This window comes from Rhinatrema bivittatum, chromosome 3 (genome assembly GCF_901001135.1).
Source record: "Rhinatrema bivittatum chromosome 3, aRhiBiv1.1, whole genome shotgun sequence".
In the NCBI taxonomy this organism is placed as follows: Eukaryota; Metazoa; Chordata; class Amphibia; order Gymnophiona; family Rhinatrematidae; genus Rhinatrema; species Rhinatrema bivittatum.
In genome coordinates this window covers 499,369,598-499,396,582 of record NC_042617.1, presented here as the reverse complement: position 1 = coordinate 499,396,582, position 26,985 = coordinate 499,369,598, and the positions used below count along the sequence as shown (strand labels likewise).

The window sequence follows — 26,985 nt, the reverse complement described above, 5'->3', positions numbered from 1 at the left end:
TTATTTTTGACAGGAGTTTGGTTTGCTTGGAATCCTGGCCCAGAAGAGGATTCCCCCTATGTCTGAGGAAGATCAGGAAAAAGAACTGTGATTCCTTACCTGCAATACAAAGGAGGGACAGTAGAAAAGTGCATTGCAGTTTTGAAGAAAAATGTGTTCCTGCTCTTTTGGGAGGAATTTTTGCCATCAGTTCATACTCAAGAAAAGAAAGAAGACTTTGGTATTTACAGATTTTAGGATTTTTAACACCAGATGTCCGGAGTTAACATCAAAGAAAAAGACAGGAGATCCCAGTCCTCCACTAGGAGCCCAAGCTCTATCTCTCAGGATTGTTGGGTCTTGTCCTAATGCCTGCCACCCAAAGGGACACTGACTTAATTGTGTAGGTTTGAGAAGAGCACTACTTTTGGAATTTTGTTGTGAGAAGATCAGTTGGAGAATTGTTATTGCTAATTGGACTTGAAGTATTTTTAGTTGCAGCCAGTTTATTTTGGAACACCATAACTGAGAGTCCATTGTCTTCTTTAAAAATAAAGGTGCTCTAAAGCAAGGATATCCCAAGGGTGGCAGGCCCATCCAGTCCACTATGTGCCTTAGTTCCATTTCTAGAAATTTAACATCTTTGGAGCTTCAATCCCCTGTTTGCCTTCCTCCCAATTAGGAGAGCTGGGATTGGATGCCCCTGTGCTTTATAACCCAGCAATTTTGTGAGTTAAGGTGTAGCTAGATAAGATCAAGTCAGACACTCAAGAGTCAGGATATAGATATTTTTCTTTGCCTGGTGAGGCCTCCCTGCCTCATCAGGTTTTCACTGTGTGCAGGGAGTTTTCTTCTGTGCCCAACCTGTCAGAAGATCCCTAGGTTTTTAGATGCAGTAGAGGTATTTTTGGCCTGAATCCATTTGGATCTTGCAGTCCAGTGAAGACCATTGACCCCGTACACACCCTGAATGAGGCAAGAAGACCAGTGACCCCGTTCACTCCCTGAATGAGGCAAGCACCTGTGACATCCTTGGCTGTATGAGAAGCTTGAAGGCTAGAAGGATCCTATTGTTGGAAGGGACTGTGTTTAACCTAGCTCCTTTGGGGAATGTCATCCTCGCTGACTGCACTCAGAGGCAAGGGGCTGAAGGCAAGTGAGCCCATTCTCCCCAAGAATGTGGCAAGCACAAACACCTGTCTAGGAAGATTTTGACTAAGAGAGTATTTCACTTTTTGTTGTGAGGAGGTTTTCCTTAAGCCATCCCTCCTTATTGGGAGCCTGACTAGATCAGCAGGTTCCTGACTACAGATTTTTTCAACCCGAGCAGTAACCTTTTCAGAACAACTAAAGAAGCCAAATAAAATCAGGGAGACCCCATCCAGATATCCAATAACTTGGAACCAGGATACAGGGCAGGTAGGATACATTTTTGCTATGCTAGCAGGGGACCCCTGACAGGAATCCTGGTTCAGCCACTGGGAGAGCTTTAGTGTGCTGTGCTCGGGAGTGGACCCTTGTCCTGGGACAGTGAAGGAATGCCTTCTGAAAGGAAACAGGAGGTAAATGCCCCCAGGGAACAGAGCACTGGAGGAGACTGAGGCTGTGAAGAGCTTCACCACTGGAAGCCCGAGGTCCCCCCGGGAGGAGCCCTTAGGGACCCGGGCCACTTGGACTTAGGTGGGCCTCGCAGGGTCTCCTGAGAGAATGGAAGTCCGGCGTGCCCACAGACACAGGGGGAGTGCGATCGGGTTTGAAGTTGGAGGCTGGGTGGAACAAGGAGAACCAGAACAGAGTTGGTGATGACAAGGCGAGGAACAGAGCCAGAATCTGAAGATAAGGTCAGGCAGGCAAAGGTCAAGGTCCAGAGGTCGGTCTGAGGAATGGTAAGTAAAGCAGGGGTCAGACACCGGAGGTCAGACGAGGTCAAAGGAGGGCTGAAGTCTTGCGGCAGGAGGCAGGCAGGTCAGGAGCATGCTGAGGTCTTTGAGGCAGGCAGCAGGCAGGTCAGGCAGGATCTGGGATTAATCATATTTGATGATTTCAAGATGGGCAAACAGGTAGAGATGATGGTGGCAAGCCAGGAAGATACTTGAGTACATAGGGAGAGGAATGGTCAGTACCAGTAAGACAGTCCGAGGGTACTACCTGGGTAGACGGACAGACAAATACAGGAACAAGCAGGACGCAGGAACTAGGATGCAGTGACAAGTCAGGAACAGAACTGGAACAGAAGGATCCTGGAACGAGACTAGGAACAGGCAAGAGCAGGAACAAACGCAGAGGCAATGTTAACCCGATTGCCAAGGCAAGAAAGCATAGACAGGAACTTCCTTATATCGAGGGATCAATAAGGGCACGCCGCGGAGCTAAGACCCGCCCTTAGCAATACATGAGGTCCGCACACGCGTAGGGGCATGGCTAACATGGCAGAGGACGCCGAGCCTCGGCATGAGGCCTGGTGCGCAGTGGAAGGCCTGGCGACTGCTGCTGCAGGACGCTGGGGCCTGGCAGGACTGGCAACTACCACGAGGGAGATTGTCCCGGGACCCGCTGTGGAAGGTGAGCAGGCCCGTACATGAGACGGCCGCGGGTGGGGCGCGAACAGAGTGCACATTTTCCTTTATTATGGGAAGCTTGATCAGTTGCTTAGGAAAAGAACACCTACCCAAGATGAGATACCCTACTTGTAATAAAACAACTGTAACTGCTCACTTATTTAAAGATGGATTTTAATTTGACTTTAACCAATCAGTAAATTATTATTTAACAACCAATACCTGGTCCTGCTTGTTTTGTTACAGCAACTCTTTCTCAGGGTTCCCTCCACAGCTAATCACCGCACTGTCTGGGTCATAGACAAGAGTCTCCCCCCATAAAAAGCATGTCCCCTAGGGATCAAGAGTCGAGCTTGAGATGGAGTCAGCTAGTCAGAGCAGCCCTGTAGAAATAATAATTTATGTGCCCTTAAGAGCCACAATCCTCTAAAAAAGGGATTACAGAAGTGTGATTACATCTTGGGAAGAAAAGGATAGAGAAACTGCACATTGTAATGTGAACTCTTGTGAACCTAGGGTCCAGGAGGTCGAATCCTCCTCCCCGCCGGAAAGAAAACCTGGCACCCCAGGGCACGAGCACTGTGCTGGTGTGAGAAAAAGGAGAACTGGAAGAAAGATGATTTCAAGATGGACAAACAGGTAGAGATGATGGTGGCAAGCCAGGAAGATACTTGAGTACATAGGGAGAGGAATGGTCAACAGTAAAAAGGAGATGATATTGCCCCTGTATAAGTCCCTGATGAGACCTCATTTAGAATACTGTGTACAATTCTGGAAACCATATCTTCAAAAGGTTAGATACCGGATGGAGGTTGTCTAGAACGTGGCTACTAAAATGGTCAGTGGCCTTCATTGTAAAGCATATGAGGAAGGACTTAAAGAGCTAAACATGTATACCCTAGAGGAAAGGTGGGATAGGGGACATATCATAGAGACATTTAAATTCCTCCAAGGTATGTATGCATTGGAAACAGGCCTCATTCAGTGAAACAGAGGCTCTAAAATCAGTGATTATGGAATGAGGGTGAAAGGTGTAAGATTCAGAAGTAAATAATCTATAGAAGTATTTCTTTACAGAAAGGATGGTGGATGTAGGGAACAGCTTCCCAGTAGAGGTGGTGGAGACAAGGATTGAATCTGAATTTAAGAAAACTTGGGACAAGTACAGTGGATTCTTGAGGGACTGGTAGGGATTGTAGAGATGGGCAGACTGAGACTGGATAGGCCATACGGTCTTTTTCTGCCATCATGTTTGTATGTTTGTATCCCTCTAGCCCCACAGGTGAATCTTTCCCACAGCTTGAATCCCTGCTTTTTTTTCAGAGGTTGCAATGAATTAACTAGTGCTCATCAGCCTCTGAAAATGACTCCTGGCGAAGTGGGAGGTTACCTTGAGTAATCAGGAAAATTCAATGAAATCAAAGATACAAAAACAAAATATATTTTTGCCAGTACTCTACCAATTCATAATAAGAGGAAAAACCAAATCACAATTCCAAAGAGAAATATACTCTAGATATTACAAAAAAGGAAAAAAGCATAATGCAACATTACAATCATATCTACTGTAAATGTGATATGCAATTTCCTGGAGAAGAAGAAATGGAGAGGGATTTATGAACTTCTCTGTCATTTAAAAATTTAGCAAGATGAGACTGCTCATGGGAAATATTCTTAATCCCTCTTAATCAGGAGTGGCCAACTCCGATACTCAAGAGCCACAAACAGGCCAGGTTTCCAGGATATCCACAAAGAATATGCATGAGATAGATTTGCAAGCACTGTCTCACCTGTATGCAAATCTTTCTCATGAAAACCTGGCCTATTTGTGGCTCTCGAGGATCGGAGTTGGCTACCCCTGCTCTATATTTAACTATACATTAGCATGGAAAGTTTAATCAGTATAGTGCTCCCAACCATAAAACTTCTGGTCTCATCATTATAGTAGGATAATAATGATGGCAGAAAAAGACCGAATGGTCCATCCAATCTGCCTAGCAAGATTCTTATGGTAGTATCTGCGGTGCCATGTATGTTACACCCATGTTTCTTTTAATAGCAACTGCCACTTTGTGCAGTTATCCCTAAGCCTTATGATAACCCATACAAAATGTACTGCTTGCAACAGTTTTACTGGGTAATGAGCCTTCTTGGAAAATCTTGACATGCTTTGCTTATGGACTTGTCCATAGAAGCAGTCCTATGCTTTTTCCCTTATGTCTGCATATCAGTACTCTAGATCGTAAAAATTAAGGCCTGTGTTGGTTGTTGTCTGAATCCAATTCCTCTCCCTCCTTACCCTCCAGCATCAAAGATGGGAATGATGTTGAAGCTACAGCAAAAACATCATGGCTTATTGGTTAAGGGTAATAATCCCATACCCTCTGGGAGTAACTGCTGCTCCATGCAAGTTACCCCCATGCTTATCAGTTTCCCAGACCGTAAACGTCAGGGCCCTTGGACATTGTCTAAATCCAATTCCCCTTTTCCCCAGCTGCTGAAGTGGAGAGCAATGATACAGTTGTATAAAAAGTATCAAAGTTTATTGATTAAGGGTAGTAACCATCACAATAGCAAGTTACCCATGCACCCTTTGCTTCATTTCCATCCTCTAGCCTCTAGAGATCCACAATATTTATCCCATGCCCCTTTGAAGTCACTGTCTATTTTTGTCTTTGACTTCTCTTCTGGAAGGGCATTCCAGGCATCCACCACCCTCTCCATGAAGACACATTTCCTGATGTTGGTTCAGAATCATCCCTCATGGAGTTTAATTTTGAGACCCCTAGTTCTACTATTTCCTTTACAATGGAAAAGGTTTGAAATTTGTGCATCATTTAAATATCTGCAAGTCTGTATCATATCTCCTCTGCATCTTCTCTGCATCTCCTCTCTTCCAGGGAATGCATATTTAGATCCTTCAGCATCTCCTCATAAGTCTTCCAATACTGACCCCACACCATTTTGGTTGATCTTCTCTGGACTGCCTCCATATTGTGTCTATCCTTTTTGCGTTGTGGTCTCCAGAACTGAACACATTACTCCAGGTGAGGCCTACCAAGGACCTGTACATGGGCGTTATTACTTTCTTTTTCTACTAGTTATTCCTCTCTCTATATGCAGTCCAGCATTCTTCTAGCTTCAGCTATCACCTTGTCACATTTCTTCATCATCTTCAGATAATCAATCACTATTACCCCAAGATCCCTCTCTTGGTCCATGCACATCAGTCTTTCACACCCATCACATATAGCTCTTTTGGATTACCGCACCCCAGATGCATGACTCTACACTTCTTGGCATTGAATCCCAGCTGCCAAATCTTTGACCACTCTTCAAGCTTTGCTAAATCACTTTTCATTTTTTCTACTCTTTTAGGCATGTCCACATGCTGTCTCTTATCAGTCAACCAGTTTGTAATCCATGCCACCACCTTGGCACTCACTCCCAAGCTTCTCATTTTATTCACAAGCCTCCTATATGGGACCATATTAAAAGCTTTTTCTGAAATCCAAGTAGATCACATTGAGCGCTCTTCTTTAATCCAATTATCTAGTTACTCAATCAAAAAAACCAATCAGATTTGTCTGATAGGGCCTTCTATGCTGCCTCAGGTCCAGCAACCTACCTGATTGTAGATAGTTCATGATCCTTTCCTTCAGCAGTGTCTCCATTAATTTTCCCATCACTGAGATGGGGCTAACTGGCCTATAGTTTCCAGCCTTTCTGCTACCATTCTTGTGAAGTGGGACCAATACCGTTCTTTTCCAGTCCCTCGGCACCACTCCCATTTCCAGGGATCTATTGAACAAGTCCTTCAGTGGACCCACCAGCACATTTTTTAAGTTATCTCAGTATCCTGGGATGTATCTCTTCTGGCCCCATGGCCTTCTCCTCTTGGTCAGGTTGCCTTAGCCACATTGGGGAACATTTGCTCTTTCAAATTGAAAAAGGGGACTTTCTTGTTATGAAAGAAAAGTCTCAAAATTTAATCATTTGCCTACTAATAGAGTACATGGAAAAACCTCTTCATCTACTTATCTTTTGAAATAAGCAATCAAGTTCAGTACATAGTAAATGACAACAGAAAAAGACTCAAACTGCCCATCCAGTCTTCCTAGCAAGCTTTATTTATTTAATTATTTAAATTATTTTGATTCTGTTTAGTATACCAACTGCCCCTCCATGCAAGCTACCCCCATGCCTGCTGTCAAGTGCAGCTACCACCTCTCCATGCAAACCACCCCAATGCAGGTTACCCCTTAACTTCATTTCAATCCTTTAGCCACTAAGGATCCTCTGGGATTATCCCAAGCTCTTTTGAATTTAATTACCTACTTCTACCAGGAGAGCATTCCCTTTTCTTATAGAAATATTTCCTGACATTGTTCCTCAGTCTACCCCCTTGGAGCCTCTGTTGGATTTCGTGGACCCTTGAGCCGGCTAGGACAGATGATGGCGGACTGTGTGAGGGCCCACAGTGAAGGTCGAAGCCAGGAGGCGGCACAGGGCAGGAGACCAGTCAAATCTTCACCATTGGAAGCCCGAGATCCCCCCGGGAGGAGCCCGTGAGAACCCGGGCCGCTTGGACTTACGTGCGATCTCCTGTGGGTGAGTCTTGAAGAGGAATCCTGGAATCCTGAGGAGTACTGAAGCTGGAGCCAGGAGGCCAACTGGAACTTCACCACTGGAAGCCCGAGGTCCCCCCAGGAGGAGCCTGTGAGGACCCGAGCCATTTGGACTTAGGCAGGGCCTCCTGGTCGCAGAATGGGACACTGAGAGCAAGTTGAAGTCAGGAACCAGGAGCAGAAGCTGAAGACAAAGCCAGGGATGAAGCTGAAGTCGGAAGCCAGGGACAAAGAACAGCAACTAGCAACCTCTGGGAGCAGAGAGAATCTCGTTGCAAGGCAAGTGAGAAGATTACCAGGCAAGCTTAAATACTGGCAGCGTCTGATGACACTACAGGAGGTGGAGCTGTCCTTTCCCGCGCTGGTCCCTTTAAATTGTAGAGCCCCTGCATGCGCGCACCTAGGGCGGCGGGGCCAGCTTCTGAGCGTCGGCGGTGTCTTGGAGAGAGAGGCCAAGGGAAGGGCCTAGCAAGGCCTGGTTGGTGCATCATGGTCCCTGGAGCGGCTTGGGGTAAGTGAGGGGACCGGCCGCGGACCTCCGCATCCGGATCGTAACAGCATCTCCCCTCTTACGCCCCCTTCCTGGGGGCCTGGGTTTAGCAGGATGGTCCAAGTGAAACTGGCGAAGAAGGGTTTTATCCAAGATGTTGGAGGCTGGCTCCCAAGTATTCTACTCAGGGCCATACCCTTCCCAGGAGAGAAGATACTCCCAACTTCTATGAAGGAACTGAACATCCAAGACTTCTTTCACCTGATAGATGACGTCTTGTTCAGCTTTTGGTTTAGAGGGGTTCGGAGGTTTATCGTGGAAGACCGACAGAATCAAAGGCTTGAGTAAGGACATGTGGAAGATGTTGTGGATCTTTAATGTGGTTGCAAGGTATAGACGGTAGGAGACAGCGCCCACTCACTCCGCAATGGAAAATGGGCCTATATACCGGGGAGCCAAGTGAATGGAGGGAATCTGCAATTGAATGTTCTTGGTGCTCAACCATACCTTATCTCCAGGGCAAAATACAGGAGCAGGGCGTCGCAGTCTGTCTGCATATTTCTTTGAGGTAGCAGCAGTTTGTCGCAATTTCTCCTGAGTGGTCTTCCAAAGGACATGTAGCTGTCGAGCTGAGAGTTGTGCTGCAGGAGACGGGACCATCAGGGGCAACGGCAAAGGAGGTCTGAGTTGTTTTCCATAGACCAAGTGGAAAGGAGACCTATTGGTGGCAGAATATCGATGGAAATTATAAGAAAATTCTGCCCACGGCAGAAGAGCCACCCAGTTGTTTTGTTGATCCCCTACAGAGGCTTGAAGGAACGCTTTCAGGGTTCGGTTCGTGCGTTCTACTTGACCATTGCCTTGTGGGTGGAAGGCCGTGGTGAAGTCTAGCTGGACCCCAAACTTCTTGCAGATCGCTCTCCAATACTTGGCCGTGAACTGTGAACCTCGGTCCGAGGCGACATGGAGAGGGAGTCCGTATAGGCGAAAAATATGTTGAGTAAAGAGTTGCGCAAGTTCTGGCGCGGTCGGTAATTTGGCAAGAGGCACGAAGTGAGCCGTCTTCGAGAATCTGTCAACCGTGACCCATATCACAGTCTTCTCCTCTGACGGGGGCAAGTTCACTATAAACTCCGTGGAGAGATGAGTCCATGGCTCAATGGGAATGGGTAATGGTTGGAGGAAACCCCAGGGATGGCTAGGCAGGAGTTTTTCTCAAGCACAGGTAGGGCAAGAATTACCATACAGAAGTACTTCTCTCTTTTCTTGAGACCACCAGTAGTATTCAGTAGGGGTGTGCATTCATTTCTAAAGTATTGATAATCCACAATGTATAGGGTCATATTCGTTGTATTCATGAGGAAGCGAAACGTATCGCGATTCCCCACGAATTCAACGAATCTTCGCCAAATTATTTGGCAGTCTAAAGGAGCAAATTTAAACAAACCCCCACCCTCCTGACCCCCCCAAGACTTACCAAAACTCCCTGGTAGTCCAGCGAGGGGTCCGGGAGCCATCTCCTGCATTCACGCCCTCGACTGCCGGTATTCAAAATGGCACTGATAGCCTTTGACCTTATATGTCACAGGGGCTACCGGTGCCATTAGTTGGCCCCTGTCACATGTAGGAGCAATAGATGGCCGGCGCCATCTTGTTCTCCTACCATGTGACAGGGGCAGTCCATGTGACAGTCCTTTAGTGAGGGAGCCATCAGATTCCTAGAAAGCATTCACTTTGGATTCTACATTGTCCAAAATCTGCTTACTTAGTAAAATATCTTTTTCACAATTTTGGATAGCTGAAGAAATATCTTGCTCATGAGAAAGAAGTTGCCCTACTTTCAACAACAAAGTAGTGATAGCTTTCCAAATTCCCTTCAATGTAATTACATCAGGCTTAATTAAAACACACCAGGGCACAGCTTGTAGATACTGATCACCCTGAAGTTGCACAGAAGGGTTTTGTAACTATACAGTTTCATTTCCCAAGACTGGGCCAGACATCTCAAATCCTACTCCCATCCTTGTCCAATGGGTAGCCTCCCTAACCATTGGACTGCCCCAACTTCACCATCTGGGCATCTAAGACATGCAGCCACCACTGAAAATCCAGACTGATGGCACTCAAGGACTTCATCAGCCTGGATTTTGAATTCAATTACGTCTCATCAAAGGAGACACAATACCTTGTGTCTCCTTTGCAACGTCTGATTGACTACAAAAGAATTAATGTAGTCAATCAGAGGTTGTAAAGGAGGTCATGCTGCAGGAGATGCAAATGTGAGTCTTCCCGTTATGCTTTCCCATGAGCTAATATGAGGCAAAAGACAAAGAAAGGAAAAAGGTAAGGAAATATCAGTTCTTGGATGGTGACTCAGCTATGTACAGCCATCTTGACGTCTCCTGATTAAGGAGGACCATTCTGTTCCTACATATACTGTATCTCTGCATTCTTCATCTGTAAAGTTTAATTTTCTGCTATATTCCTGTAATGCCCCCTTGACTGCTTATCTCGCGGGGCATACCTGGGTCTGGGACTGACCTGGCAGGTGCCCCTCTATGGCAGACTCCATCGGTCCTCACGTTCTTGGATCCTGGTGTCTCCACCTGGGGAAGACGGTGTTAGTGGGTGGGATTTCCCTCCCTTCACCCCAGGAAAACAAATGGGACTGTGAACGAGGCTGGCACTATGTACAAATATATACAGGTTTATTAAACTATACAAGTATATACATTTCTACATGACTATGTACATTGCTAATAGGATGTCAAGCAGCACACATCAAGTCTCAGTCTACACAACTATATGTATTTCTACAAGGTAGCAAGAACATTTAATATTTGGCAATTTGGGGTTGTTGGCCCCACAGTATACCACTCTATAGAATAGAAGGGGCTTCTTGCGTTCCCACTTTCTCAAGTATTATTATTATCCTCCCACCTTTATCCCAAGTATCACCCATGTGAAAAGATGCAACTCAGCTGGTGGGCAATGTTGGCCTGGGAGGGGCAGGTGGTCCATTGTATCTAAACCTTCTCCTTTCACTCTGCTGAGAAACTTGACTCCACCTCCTGGTCTTTCACTGGAGTCTATACCCTCCTGAGAGATCCACTTCTGCCTCCTGGACTGCCACTGGGGTTCATACCCTCCTGGGGTCCCCACCCTCTTGGAGGACCCAACTCCAGCTCCTGGACTGACACTGGGGTCCCCTTGCTCAAGGGGGAACCACTTAATCTCCTGATCTGCCTCTGGGAGGGGGGGGTCCCCTTACTCAAGGGGTAAAGCACTCTTATTTCAGACCTGCTTATGTCCTTCAGTTCTCCTCCCTTGGTAGGAAGGTTTTCCCTGGTTTGGGTTTATAGCTCCACTAGGCTCATGGCTGTTTTAGCATTCAGCTTTCAGTGAGTTTAGCTCCACTAAGCTCATAGCTAGTCATGTGCTATTACCCAGCCAGGCTTTTGCTTTATCTGTTGGCTGACCCTATATGGGTCACTTCTCAACCAAAAGACCAAGCCCCAGGCAGGACCACAGAGCAATACCATGTGTACACCCCTCTATCCTGCCTGGTCAATTCCCCTGTTGTCTGGGATCTCGGTACCCACGTGTCTGAATACCCTTGTTAATCAGGGTGAAAATCCATTTGCTTCCTAGGACTGTTTTCCAGTATATTTCACTCATAAATCCCTTCCCCAGTCATGGTTCTGTAATTGAGGAGTTTGAATCCTCTGAATTTTTAGTGATATTTCCTACACATTTTCCAGCAGAAGTCCAAGGGGCTGTGATATACAAATCCCCTACCTGAATATCTGACTAATCTATTCAATGGTCAGTTAAGTACCTTCACACTAAGGGGGTCTGATGACCTTTTCAATTTCATTCTTTCATTCTGTATTTCCTACCATGTGACAGGTAGGAAATTCCTATTGCTATTCCTATTGCTCCTACCATGTGACAGGGGCTGACCAATGGCACCGGTAGCCCCTGGGACATAGTAAGGGCAAAGGCTATCGGTGCCATTGAATACTGGCAGCCGACGGCACGAGTGCAGGAGATTGCTCCCTGACCCCCGCTGGACCACCAGGGACTTTTGGCAAGTCTTGGGGAGGTCAGGAAGGTGGGGGTTTTATTCGTTAATGATATACTGCATTCGTGGGGGTTCGCCATACGTTTCGCGGACCCACGAATGCAACGAATAGGGACCTATACGTTGCGGATTGCGCATTCGTTCAAAACGAATGCACATCCCTAATGCTCAAACTTCTGTCGTGTGTGTGTGTGTGTGTGTGTGTTTCACTCCTTTTAGAGTACCATATACAGATAGCACCAAAGACAGCACAGTTGAGCAACTTAGCACAGGAATTTTATGGAAACAGGGAAACACGAACAGAGTGCAAGTGTGACTGTGTGATGTGCGACTGTGTAAGAGAGAGAAAGGGAGAGTAAAGATAAGAGATACAAGGAAACATAGGCTTAGAGCAGAAGAGAGATTTTTTTGTATGCTTTGTATGTTTCCTAATATAATTCATATATTTAGGAAGTACAAAATAGCTTTTTAGGTGAGAACTACAAATCTAACCAGGCAAATTATCACCAGCCTTTAAAAGTATCTTTTACATGGACAATTCTAGACACAATTTAACATAGGGGACAGATCTTTAAAGATTGTGCCATGGGAGGGGGGGGGGGGATGCGGTGGGGGGCTTGTGGTGTTATCTGATAGATTAGAGTTTACTCAATTTAGCTTTCCTATTTTTCCCCTTATGAAAAACTGTTTTAAAATTGTCTGAATCACTCCCATAAATAGAAATGGGAGTTGATCGACTGGGGCACGTCTCTGGCCCACACTTATGCCAGCTTTAAGCAGAAGTAAATATATTTGTGTCTGAGTTTGCTGGAAGTGAATAAGAAGCTGCTTATATATTTGGGTAAATGAGAATTTGTAGACATATGTGTGGGTAGGATAGAAGGTGGTAGTGAGCTGTGTATGCTGGCTCCTCCTCCTGCACACCCTAAATATTTTCTATCATGTCGTTCTGAATATCTTTTTATTTTTTTGCTGAATAACTTGTGAATATCTCCTTTTATGATTCCCTTTTTTGGAAAAATACAAATATTTCTTGCCATTCACCCTCCCGAGATCAAAAATGATTTTAGATGAATGAAATACAAAGTAAGAACTAAATCCTGCATGTGTTTCGGTCTCTTCCTTATGATGACAGGTTTGCTCGTTATCTATTGCAATATATAGGAGGATTTACATATGGTGCTGTCTAAGTGTCATGTAATAATATTCTTGTGGCACACAGGGACGATAACTTTAAACGAGCACATGGATGCCCATATATGCGCTTATGCGTGCATGAGCACACATACACAGGAATTTAAAATTGTGCCTGTATGATTTAAAATACTCCTACTGCAGTACGTGTGCTCCTAATTTTAAGTAATGTAATTCACATATTTTCTTCAGGACTTTGTTGCCTTTAACTCATGCAGGTAAGTGGATTTTAAAACATGCTTGCGTGAAGGACATTCCCAGTTTTTCCCATTATTGCACCATTTTGTCCAGTCCGTCTCAAGGTTATCCAGACCCTTCCTACTGTTCAGCTTGCACTCCCTCCAGTTTATCCAGACTCCTCACCCTGTCATTTAGAGATTTCTGCAGACTTATTGTACCTCATCAAGAGCAGAAGTAAATATATGTGGCTGACAGGCTGCTGCTCACTGCGGCCATTGAATTTAAAATACGAATTTAAGCATGTAAATGTTGGACCCGCCCTGGAACACCATTGACACACCCCAAATTCACCCTTTTTATTTTCACTCCTGCACGTATATATATGTGCGTAATTTATGGTATTTAAAATACACACGTGTGGTCCATTTACTTGCGTATATGGGTCTTTTAATGTGAGCAAAGCTTTTAACATTCACCACTTATTCATTAAAACATTAAATGTACTTTTATTTTTATAACACATTGCATCAAAGTGAAGCAATTTTTGAAAGGAGACATTGTTTAATAATAAATAGGAGCTATTTTCCACTCTAAATGACCCCTTATTGGATGTACATTTATTTAAAATGAATGCACATTTTGTAATGAAAAAGTTGATTTTTCAGTCCATTATGAACAGAATAAACTGAAATTTTTCAGATAATTTTGCTTTGTGAAAGAAACAACAAAATGGGACCTCCCTAGACCTCCCTGCCCCCTCTCTGGAGCTGAGGCAGGGCCTCGCCGGCTTCACTTACCTCTTCCACAAATAAGGCTGAGCGATGAAATGGTGCCGGCTAGCCCAAATACTGGTGCCATTTTATTTTACAGCTGGATGCTTTATGGTCATAAAAAATTGGTGTTGGTCTCATGGCCGACTGCATGAGCCAGTAGGGCAGGAGCAACTGGGGAGCACTCCTGCCCTTTTCCACATTGATAGGGGGTAGAGGAGCCCAGGAAGGATCAGACTTAGCCATGACTCATTTGTGGGAAGGAGCGCAGAGGGGCCAAAACCTGAATACCACCACTGCCGCCCCCTCCCTCTCCCCTGAAAAAACCTATTAGTAGCATTTCACACACATAGGGGCAGATTTCAAAAGCCTACACGCATGGGGGGGTTACGCACACCGGGCCTATTTTCAAAAGGCCCAGTGGCACGCGTAAAGCCCCGGGACGCTCATAAGTCCCGGGGCTTGAAAAAATGGGCGGTCTGAGGGCAGGGCGGGGGCGGTCCGGGGTGGAGCGGGGGTGTGGCCAGACTCTCTTCAGTGCTGGGCCTGGGGATTGAGTGCTGGCACTCGGCCAGCGAGTGCAAGTTACGCTTGCCTCTGGCATGCGTAAATTCTGGGATAAAGGTACGGGGGTATTTTTTTTCGGTCTGGGGCGGGATAGGTAGGTGAAGGGAGGGGAAGGTGGGGGGGGGGGGTGAAGGAAAGTTCTCTCCGAGGGCCCTCCGATTTCGGAGCGGCCTCGGAAGGCATAGGGAAAGCCATCGGGGCTCCCCTAGGGCTTGGCACGCGCAAGGTGCACTAGTGTGCACCCCCTTGTGCGCGCCAACCCCGGATTTTGTAACGTGTGTGGCTGCATGCGCATGATATAAAATCGGGCGTACATTTGTACATGCCAGGTAGCGCGCACAAATGTACCCCGCGTGCATAGGTTTAAAAATCTGGCCCATATTGAAATGGTATGAGCTAAATGAAATAAAGAACAGCAGTCTAGGTTATTCAAAATTAAGATTTATTATCTGTTAGCATAAAACCTGCTATTTTTTTAATTCTAGCCAGGAACATAGTAATTCAAACTCGGACCCTAAGTAAGGTCCAGTTTAACATTACAAAAATACTTGATATGTAGTAATCTTTTGTTATTTAGATGCCCCTCATAATCTGAGGCCCTAAACTGTAGTTTAGGTACCTTCTGCCAAAATCAGACAGTGATTTGTTCACCTCAACCTGAGATACCCTCTTGTTGAGATAGTTATTCACATCCCTACATCATTTGGCTCTATAGATTTCTTCGCCATTGCCCTTATTAATATCAGAATTAGTCCATTATAGTCTAAAATTTCATCTTTCCGATAAGCCACAACATTGCCCTCATTAGCGAACAAGCAAGTATAAAGGATATAACCCAAAGAACCCAGGCACACTTTTGTGTGTAATGAATGATTAATGATTTATTGCAAGCAGCAGCACATGATCACAGAGTACCTTTTTGTTGAGAAAAATAGAGACGGGAAAATGAACATTAGGGACAACTAGACACTTTCTGACAATAAGTATAGTTTTTTGATTGCTCCCTCAAGCGGACAAAAATACAGCACTTGACCCTCCCCCCTCACATTTACACACATCTTCTAATTATTGTAGGATAACACATTAAAGCATTGACTTTTTACTAGCCTAATACGTTTAAAATGTAGAAGGACACTATGTGTCAATAAAGCCTTAATAATGATGATAATAATAATATATAATAAAATGTGACTATAATTCCTGGTATGCATGTTACGTTCCTTCTGCCTCTTTTCCTTTTTATTTGAAGTGCCAAAGAAATCAACTAATTATGTGACATCTTTTATTGCAGAACATGTCTCTTGGATTCTGTGGTCTGTGGTCTAGGAACACAAGCTGGTTTTCGGGACATCCACCACAAGATGGCGATAATGTCACGGTAGAGAGAGGCCAGACCTTGCTGCTTGATACCAGCACCTGTATCCTGAACTTGCTCCATGTCAAAGGTTTCACTTTTGTTTCTTTTCATCTAAAGCTACATTACCAGGACCAAAATGACTAATCAAGTGCTTGGTCATGAATAAGGTGTTAGCAAATATTCTTGATAAAGTAAGAAACCAGAAAAGAGGCAAGGAGAAACCTCCATGCACAAGTGCATATCATGTGTGCAGCTTCTTTAACACTGAAATGCATTCATCTTAGTCTTAAACTAGTTCCTAGAATCAGGCAACAATCTGACACAGTTTGAAAAACTGGGAACCTTGGAAATCCAGCCACTGGAGCAGCAAGGAATGCTGCCGGTCAATAGCTAATGATGAAAATTGGGGGAGAAAGTTTGCAGAAAGCTCGTGTGCACTGTAGCCTGTTCTAATTAATACCTGCAGTCTCGTAACTTTATGGACCCTCACATAAAAAAAGAGCAAACAAAAAATATTTTCTATGCATTCTTTATGAATGGTGATTCCCTCCCCTCCACCCCCCAACTGTTACATTTATTTTGGTGTAGAAAATCCATTTAGTAGTTGAATTGTAGAGTTGCTCCTTTTCATAGATATACAAAATTCACACATGCTATTATTGCATGACTAAGTTTACCCTGGTCATTTGTTCCATTATTTTAAAATTGCACTGCCACCGAAACTAAGCAAGACTTGAAAAAAAATTTTTTTTTTTAAACATAGCATTGCAAGAAAATATTTTCAGGTTTATTTGGGAAGGGGGAGGTGGAATGTGTACCCCCCACCACCACACGCACACACACACACACACACACACACACCTGGACTGGATAAGGGGCATATTTAGGAGCTGCTGTTCCATCATGCAACCAGTGCTGGCTTTTAGGGTGTGCGACCTGTGTGGCTGCATAGGGCCCCAGGCTCAAGGGAGCCCCACTAGCCCCCTCCCTCCTACTCTCTTATTTGACATCTGCAAGCAGGAGACTCAGGGACAAAGTTCAGGAGGAAGGAAGCTTCTGTCTGTGGTGGTAGGTGAAGGATCAGCCTGCAGGGAGGAAGAGGACGGATGTGAGAAAAGAGGCGATACTGCTGGGCAGGAAAGGGGAGAGAAGGAGGAGGATGTTAGGTGCATGAGAAAGAAGTGGACCCTGGGCACAGTTGGAAGGGGGAAAGGGCAGGGCTAGAGGGGTTACTAGTACTAGGCAGAGGGCGAGGGGAGTGTGTTGGCGGAGGGACAGAGGGATAGTATACTGTGCCAGAGCCGCTGATGCTGCTAAAGGAGGGAGTGTCGTGCCAGAGCCGTAGCCCAGAGCTGGTCCTGCGTGCAACCCAAGGGCCCCCACCCCCCACCCCTTGGGTTCTTCTGAGAGGAGGGAAGAAATGCTTCAGGACACTTGGATCTTGGAACTCTCTCATGGGATCCAGGAACAAACAGACGCTTCTACAATTAAGGTTGCTCCAGAAAGGAAAAGGAGGTAATTTTAAAAAGACTTTGCATGGTTAATTAGGTTTTTGAAAATTGCTACGATGTATGCTACTTTTATGCATGTAACTATGAGTTTTGCTGATTTACTTGTTGCAAAGGAATCAACTGACAGAAAACACATTTCTTCCAGGTGATATCCATGAATTAAATCTAACACTCACATATTCAGTTCTTAAGCAAACAGGGTGTTCTCTTATACTTCAATACCATCGGGCTGCTCTCAGAGAACTTTCTGGATCCTTCCCATTGATTCCTGAATATTTCTGCTGAATTTCCTCCTCCTTGGAGATCTCTGAACGTGCAGGGTAAAACTCCATATGCACAGAAGAAGGATGCTCTCTTTACCCTTGAGGCTCTCCTCTGAATTTCTGTTGGAAGGATCTCTCTGTAGAAACACCTGCTGACCTTCCTCCTGATTCACAGATCCTCTGTAACACCCTGAAAGCGCTTCTCTTCTGGCTCTCTTTTCACACCTTTAAACATATACAGATCTGGATATTAATTAATTAGGCAAAGGCTTTCTCTCAATAGGAATCTTGCCCCTCACAGTTGCTCCACACTGCTCCCTCTCTTGTAAATCTAGGGGTTCTGATAATGAACCCCGGACTACTTCAGAAGAGAGAGCCCCAAACTTTCTTCTTTATTTTATACTCCACCTTTAAGACACTTTAAAGCAGATTACATTCAGGTATTGTAGATAGTTCTCTATTCCCAGAGGGCTCACAATCTAATATCTGGATACTCTAAGCCGAAATGTTTTTTTTCGCAGAGGGGGCCCACTATCGCTGGAGAGGAGTAGCCACAACAGTGGGACCCTCCCCCCCAAAAAACATAATGACTGTATTGCTGAGTTGTTTTATCTTGTGAGAAAACACCACGGGCCAAAGAATGTGGCATCAGCTCTTTAAGCACGATGGCGGCCCACAAAGCACAGGGCCTTCTTCGCCTTAAAGGGCCACCCTAATCCATAAAAAGGTAGCCAAAATGGTCAATTGTATGCGAGGATCAAATGTGACCACCTTCTCACCCCGGGTCCACCACTCGAGGTGGTCTCGAAAACCAAATAAAGAATGTAGTAGGCAGTGGTCTTGCGACGATGAACCCTCCCCTAATCCAATCACTGAGTAAGCCAAAGGTCCCCCCTTCTCCTTATTCAAACACAATATTGCCCATAGATAACTCTCCTGGTCCTGACCCCCTCCCTAATCCCCAAAATTAAGAAGCAACCTCATTGATCTAGAGTGTTCCCTCTATCCCGACACCCCCCTGGACCCAACAGGTATTAAAGACTCATCGATTTGTAGTGTGGGGCCCACCCCCAACCCCCACCTCACACCCCCAGACCTCTAAATCTAGAAATTCCTCAATCAAAAGGGCCTGAAGTGTCCCCTAGCCCCAGGCCCAGTCAGCACCATTTTTCAAAATGGCATTGAACTGACCTTGCCCCAGTTACAGTGCATTTTGAAAAATGGTGCGGCCTGGGACTAGGACCTTAACCATGTGGCCATAGTCTGATGCCCAGACCTTGCCTCAGTCATGTGACTGGGGCAAGGTCAGTTCGGTGCCATTTTGAAAAATGGTGCGGCCCAGGACTAGGGGCACCCCAGGCCCTTTTGCTTGAAGAATTTCTAGATTTTGAGGTATAGGGATGCAGTAGGTGGGGGTTTTCCCCTCACTAGAAACCAAAGATTCTTTAATACTTGGAGGGTCCGGGAGGGAGGGGGAGGGGGAAGGGAGGCCACTATAGACCACTGAGGTCTTTTCTTAATTTTGGGGGTTGGAGGGTCAGTCCTGGTGGGGGATATCTGTGGGCAGTGCTGTGTTTGAAGGGGGCAATGGGGGGGGGGGGACTTTTGGCTCACTTGGGGATTGGGTTGGGGAGGGAGGAAGGGTCATCATTGCGCAGCCCCTGGAGTGAGGAGGGGAGTCACGTTTGACTCCAAACACAGGTGATCATTTTGGCTATCTTTTTTTTTTTGGCTTAGGTAGCCCTTAAAATCTAATGCGGGAGCATCAGGACCCACATTTAAGTCTCAAAGCTCCCGCATTAGATTGTTTCCTCAGGAGGTTTTAAATTAATGTGACTGACAGTTTTCTATGTCAGCCACATACATTTATTTACATCAAATTGCCTATTCATGAGCTGCTTTGCATGGATTTGCAAAATTCATGAATTCAAATCCCATGCAAAACAATTCATTGCAATAGGAGAAGAAATCTGGGCTGGGCTATGCAAAATATTATGTATTTCACATGATATCACCACGGCTGCTCTTCGGCGCCCTGAGAAGCACACAGTCGGCGCCAAAACAGGTAGGGGGCGCAACCGGGGGGGGGGGGAGTGTCGGCAGCGCAAGGGTTGCCTAGGGCGCCCAATACTCTTGCACCTGCCCTGCCTACCTCCCTCTCTCCCTAAATAGCCAAAGTGCCTGCTGCTTGGTGCCACCAATTCAGCATTTGAAGCAGACCATGCTCACCAGAAGCACTTCCTGGTAGGCTCCCTGGCCTTGCAAAAAAGATTTGCAGTGCTGCAAAGTGCAGGAGCACCAGCAAGCATGCTGCCGAAGGAGAGAGGAAGAATCTGGAGCCACCACTACTGAGGATGAATGCTGTTGCAGTGGGGGATGGATGAAAGAGAGAGTTTTTTATTGGGGTGTGGGGAGAGAGGGTCATGCTAGATAGGGGTTGGAAGTTGAGATAGGGATGCTGCTGAGTGGGGGAGTGGGATTATCTACTTGTTTTATTGTCCTAGCTTCTGTCTACCAAAATAAACTCTGCTATTTACCTGGAAATATAATGAGTCACATTTTCCTGCTGATTTTATCCTCTTTTTGTTCATGTCATAATAGACCCTGATAAATTCCCAGGAAAAAATAAAAACTGAAAACTGAAAATGAAGGTCCCTATCTATGATTTAGCATCCAGGTAGGCCCTATGCACGTGCATCTTTAGCACGTGCATAGGACTCAATATTTGAGAGTGGTATGAATACAACTATTCAGTTGATGGAATAGGGTCTCTTATTACAAAATATCCCATAGATGAGGTCCTGAGCTCGCGTCCTTTTGCTTAATCTCTTGGTGAGAAAATGAAATGATCAGTCCCATCATCTGGAAAATTACAGCATGACAAATGCAATTCAAAAGGCCAGTGACATCAATGGGAAATGAGAAAAATGTTGCCTTCTCATCTATGTGGTGCTTGTTAGTAAAACCTGAATCTGCCAGCCACATTAAAAGCTGCAACTGTGCTCTTTTCTAGCAGAGGAGTTGCAGGAGCGAGAAGTGTTCTGCTTGATGGGAGATGCCTAGAAATTCCTGCATCTCTCAGATGACATATACTACGGTATATTGTATTTATTGATCGATTGAGCATTCCATTGATAAATCTATTAATCTATTTGGATATGTGTGTGTGTGTGTGTGTGTGTGTGTATGTGAATAGGGAGATTGGGTATATAATCAACACACACACCTTTTGCTTTCTGTTTTCCATTGGTTCCTGCACATGTATATATTTTAGATTTAAAATGTTTTATTAATTTATTTTTATTTATTAAGTATAACCATGTTGGTATCATTTTACTGCAACACAGCTGGCTTATTCACTAGAGAAAGTAGGGAATGTGACCTATCCTAGGTAACTGGAATTGATTATTATTACTGTTTCAGTTAGTATATACTTTATTTAAGGATCTTTTTTAATTTTAGAGGGATGAAAAAGACAGGAATGGCAAGGGGTAGGAGAGAAAGAGGAAGTTATAAATGGTGAAGGAGCAAAATCAGGGTAAGAATCAGAAAGAACACTACAAAAGCAGGAAATAAAGAATATAGAAATAAAACTTGCAGGAAATGCTGAATAGAAACTGGAAAAGAGTATAATGACAGCAAAGTTTATGACTAGGAGAGGACTGTAAAATGAAGGAAGGCAGAGATGAAAAGCAGGAAGGAACATCATCAGAAAATATATTTTTCATGGAAAGGGTAGTGGATGCAAGGAATGTCCTCCCAGAGGAGATGGTGGGGACAAAGGATTCAAAAAGGCATGGGATAAACACAGAGGACCCCATATTGGTAAAGAGAAATGCTGGACAAAGCAGTGGTTCAATCCAAAACCGAGGAAGGCAAGAGGGTAACCTGAAAGGAGCAGCAGTAACAACCCTTAGCAACTTGCTGGGCAGACTGGATGGGCTGTTTTGGTCTTTATCTGCCATTATTTATGTGACTTGATTGGGAAAAAGTGAGAGTGAGACTGGGAAGACATTTTGCTGCTGTTCAGTGCACAGAATAGAAATGTCAGCAAACTGAGACTTTGGACAATCAGAATAGCATTGGGACAGGACCCACATTTGTGACATTTATGGCTCAACATATTTTTGCCTGATTCATCTTAGGTCCTTTTATTCATTCATTCCAGATGCAAATATTCACAAACCAGTGAATAGCATACCCACCTCAGACAAACACATAATTACACATTTTCATTGTTATAAGATGGGGATATTGTGAGTATGGGAGAGAAGGGTTATCAGAGAGTTCAACTGATGCTATTGGGGGTAATATTTAAAAGCGTTTATGCAGGTAAATATGTGTTTACCCATATAAAAACGTGGTTTAAAAATTGCCCCACCCTCGTATGCAGGTAAAGATATGCGTGCTATTTTGCAGCGTGTATCCTTTCACCTGCATAAAAGAGTAGGCAGAGATAGGTCGCAAACAGTAAAGTACACATGGTGATTAAATTTCAAATTATCTCGCATATTCACATACAGGTACAAAACTTGCAGGTTAAAAAAATCTATCTCTGATGTGCATGCTGCTCCAATTTTTAAAGGGAAACTCCCTAGGGAGTTTCCCTTTAATTCATTTGCAGGCCTTTAGGTACAAAGTACTGATGGGGTTTCAAAACTAATATCTTACAGGGCAAAATTGTTTTACATGCAGAAATGGTCTGTTCCAAAATTTTTTGCCCAATATGCATGTAAACTTAAACAAGTATGTCAAGTCTAAGTGGAAATGTTCCTGTGGGTGGGTCCAACATTTACACACACAAGTTGCTATTCTCCTAGGACAAGCAGGATGGTAGTCCTCATGTATAAGTGACATCATCCGATGGAGCCCGGCATGGAAAACTTTTGTCAAAGTTTCTAGAAACTTTGCCCAGCACACTGAGCATACTCAGCATGCCACTATCTGCGTGTCAACGCAAGGTCCCCCTTCAGTCTCTTCTTTTCTGTGATGCAGTTGCTTCGTGGTTCGTGGAGCTCCACTCTTTTTTGGGTTTTTTGTTGAAAAGTTTGTCTTTTCCCATCTCCATCATTGGGTCCCCCTTCACGGTCGATGCCTCATCGATATGGTAGGTTAAAATTGTTGTTTTTTTTCACTTCTTTGCAGTCGATTCCCATCATCTCTCCTATTGGTGACATCCAGCCATCGACCACATGCTGGGTAATTTTTATGGTGTCTTCTGGTTTTCATCGGTGCCCCCAGTGTCTGCGGATGAAGTCCATCACAGATCCGCATGAGGTCTGTATCCTATTTCTGGGGGCCTTGCTCAACGTCCGGGAATGTTACCTGTGTGATCAGATGACCCCCAAAGGCCATCGTGCACGTCTTGATAAGAGAGAGAAACCTTTCGGTTTGTCCAAGTCCGCTCCATCCATACCCGTGTCGGAGTCATTGACATTGAGAGGTCGCGGGGAGCCCTTTGACAAGCTCCCTCTCGCTATTAACTTCTCCATGTCTTCGAAGGATCGTGGTGATGGTGACCGATCTTCCATGATCTCACCAATGTCCGAACATCAGGATCCTCTGCCTCCTTGGCACTGGGGAAAGACTGGGCTGAGCACCCTGGGAGATCCCGCAAGCATCAACACTGGTTGCCATTGGTGCATGGCTCCAGTTCCGGTGTACTGGCAGCTCCATACCGCCACCGAGGTGACCCCAGCCATCGGAGACCCCATCCTTCAATGCCCCTGGGAGTCCCAGGTGTTCCCCACCACTATCAGTGACAGGTACCATGCCATCTCGGAGACCCAAGGTAGACCCGCTATGCCTTGTCCCCCTCCCTCAGTCCTGGCCTCACTGGACTTTCAGGAGGAGCTGGACCGCAGGATTCAGACCACGGTGCTCAGAGCTCTTCAGAGCATTGAGCTGCCCATCCCACGGCCCCCATACCAGTGCCCGAGCCTCCGCCGTCTATCCTAGCACCCCTGCTTGAGCGTCTGGCCTACCGATGCAATCGGTACCCGAGGGGCCTTTGATCCCCCAATGGCCACCAATGCCCCCACCAGAGTGATCCCGATCCTCAGGTCCTCCTCTGAGGAAAACACAACTGGTGCCACATTCCCGAGGCCTCGATTCCCTGAGCCTTTACCAGGTCCTTCTGGCCTTCCATGGACCTGGTCCTCTCGATGCCAGGGGAACCATTGATTCCTGTGGTGCCCTCAAGGTCCCTGAAGTCGTCGGAGCCCAGGGCTGATATTCACCACAGGCCTTGCTTGCACCATGCTGGCCCTAGTGAGGAGGAAGGGCCTTATGACCCATGGGCGGACGATTCCATCGAGTCTTCCTCTCACTACTTGGATGACCTCCTCTCAGAGCCTTCCCCGCCTGAAGAAAGGCATCGGTCTCTCCCTGAAGATCTGTCCTTTGTGGGGTTTGTCAAGGCCATGGCGAAGGCTATACCCTTCCAACTGCTCACGGAGGAGGATGCGCGACTTTAGATGCTGGAAGTACTCTAGTTTGTCAACTCTCCTAAGGAGATCATGGCAGTTCCCATCCACGGCATCTTCAAGGACCTCCTCCTTTGGATGTGGGAGCACCCAATCTCTCTCTCCCCTGTCAATAGGAAGTCAGATGGGACCTATTTGATGCAGCAAGCTGTGGGTTTGAAGAAGCGGCACCTCCTCTACCAGTCAGTGGTTATAGATTCCACCCTCATAAAAGCCAGGAGCTCTCGTACTCATGCTTCTGCCCCTCCAGGGTGAGAGCATAATGAGCTCTCACCCTGGAGGGGTGAGCCAGCCGCAAAGTCTTCCAGTGTGCCATGCTTATTGCCCGAATTGCTGCCTACCAGTTGTACATTTATTTATTTATTTATTTATTTATTTATTTATTTATTTAACACTTTTCTATACCGACCTTCATGGTTGGAAGACCATATCAGATGACTCAGTACAACTGGAACCCATGGAAGTGAGTCCAGGTTTTTGCGGAGACTACCACAACAGCAGCTGGAGACACTCTCTGCTTTTGTCCTGCAGGGCTTTGAGGCTGGCAAGGACGAGGTGCAATCCACCTATGATGTCTTTGAAACTGCAGCTTGTGTAGCCGCCGAGGGCATCGGCGCCCGTAGGATGGCCTGATTCGGGGTTTCTGATTCAGGAGCAACTGGCGGGCCTCCCCTACACAGGTGACAACCTCTTTGGGGATAAGGTCCGGGATGCGGTAGCGCAATTGAAGCGCAATTGAAGGACCACCATGACACCCTTCAACAGCTTTCTGCTAGTGCTTCTGACGTCCCTTCCTTGGCCAGGAAACCTTCCAGGCCAGGCTCCCAGAAGCTATTCTACAGGCAGAGGAAGTATTATCCTCTGGCCTCCTGAGCTCTCACACCACACTTTAGCTCCAGGGGCTGCTCCTGCCAGCAGCCCAGGCCATGGGCTTTTGACCGGTAGCGAGGGAGCACAAGTCAGTTGAGCACACCCCTAACACCGGATCCTCCAGTGGGAGGCAGGCTCATTGGCTTCACCCATCACTGGGAGGATGTCACTTGGAACCATCAGGGCTACACTTCAACTTCCAATAGCTCCCGGGGACCTCTCCCCCATGTCCATCATGGAGTTTGTCCACCTAGCTGGTCATACTTCAAATAGAACTCTCCACCCTTCTTGCAGCAGGTGCGGTAGAGCGGTCCCTTGCCCCCAGCAGGGCTGAGGGTCCTACTCGAGGTATTTCCTAATTCCTAAAAGGAACAGCGGCTTACACCCCATCCTCAACCTCAGGGCATTGAACAAGTTTCTCTCGCTGAGTACACTGATCCCCCCTCCTCAAAATAGGGGACTGGCTCTGCTCCCTCGATCTCAAGGAAGCTTACGCCCACATAATCATTTTCCCTGGCTACAATAAATATCTCCGCTTTGTGATGGGGAAGACTCACTATCAGTACAAGGTGCTGCCTTTTGGGTTGGCCTCACATCTTTACCAAGTGCCTGGCAGTGGTGGCTGCGATTCTCAGGCGTTGGGCGCTGCATGTCTTCCTGTTCCTCTGCCCATCTCCTCAGGTAGACTTCATAGACGCCAGACTAGACATGGTGCAGGCAAAGGCATTTTTGCCCCGTAATCAGGTTTTGCCCTCGCCTCGCTGGAAATATCTGTCAGCAGCAGCCGGCAAGTGACTGCCCGTCTTCTGCTCCGTTTGCTGGGCCACATGAAGGCTTCCATCCATGTTACCCCTCTTGCCCATTTGTGCATGGGGAGGGCTCAATGAACCTTGCAGTCACAGTGGCAACAGGCCTCTCAGGACCTCTAGGCTTGGGTTGCAGTCATGGAACCTCTGCAGGTGTCTTTGTCCTGGTGGGAACATTCCTCCAATTTGGAGCGGAAAATTCCCTTCCAAACTGCTCCGTCTCGTGATCCTCACTACCAATGCTTCTCCTCAGGGCTGGGGTGCCCATGTGGACAACCCCCACATGCAGGGTCTCTGGACCACTCACAAAGCCTGCTGTCAAATAAACTTTGCTGAGCTTCGGGCGATCTGTTATGCCCTATGGCTTTCAGAGACCGGTTGTCACATAAAGCAGTCCTGATCCAGATGGACAACCAGGTGGCAATGTGGTATATCAACAAACAGGGGGCACTGGCTTGTTCCTCCTCTGTCACAAGGTGGTGCAGGTGTGGACCTGGGCCCTATCGCAGGGGTTGTTGTTGCGCGCAACGTACCTCCATGGCACTCTGAATGTGCTGGCGGACCGGTTGAGTTGTTCCTTCCAGCTGCATGAATGGTCCCTCAATAGTATATATTACTATTGCTCAATTTTGGGTATAAGTGAGCATAAACATCTAAAAAGTGAAAAAATGACTGGGTGAGGGGACTGGGAAAATGGGGGGACATCAGGCTGACGAGCCAGGTAGGTCCTCATGAGCTGCAGTTGGACTAGGCAAACTGGTAGACTACTTGGTTAAACTAGTAATTTCATTGTCACACATGTTATAAAATCCCCTGACATATGTGTGTAAAAGCTGACTTATGGGGGGTAAAGCATCTAAATAAAATGAGTTAAATCTATTCGCTTATCCCCTTAAAATTTGAAATACAAATATATGTGTATATCACTTTTGCACACTTATCTGGCTAAATTCCAATTTATCTGGCTATGTAGCTCCTTTGCTGCACCTTAAATGGACAAATATGAACTTATCCAGCTAAGTAGTGCTTTTGTTTTAGACTTACCTGGCTATCTTTTCAGACTTATCGACTAAGAGCTTTTACGTAGCTGGATAAATCGGAGTTTATCCAGAAAAATACCATAATTTTTCCAGATAAGTCCAAACTTGCACGGCTCACATTTTTTATATATATGTGAGCGCATATTTACACATATGTTTTCGTATTTTATAACCTGCTCATATCATTTGCATGCAGGTTATAA

General features: G+C 45.9%; 1 protein-coding gene across 3 annotated transcripts in view; it reads left to right on the top strand.

Annotated features, from left to right (window-relative positions):
* The window catches only part of PKHD1 (PKHD1 ciliary IPT domain containing fibrocystin/polyductin), a 1,284,809-nt gene that overhangs the window by 464,714 nt on the left and 793,110 nt on the right, over positions 1–26,985 (top strand). For all 3 annotated transcript variants that reach the window (XM_029596114.1, XM_029596113.1, XM_029596115.1), the window contains one exon: positions 15,742–15,895. In XM_029596114.1, the coding sequence (XP_029451974.1) occupies positions 15,742–15,895 (154 nt within the window). The remainder of the gene's footprint in view (positions 1–15,741; positions 15,896–26,985) is intronic.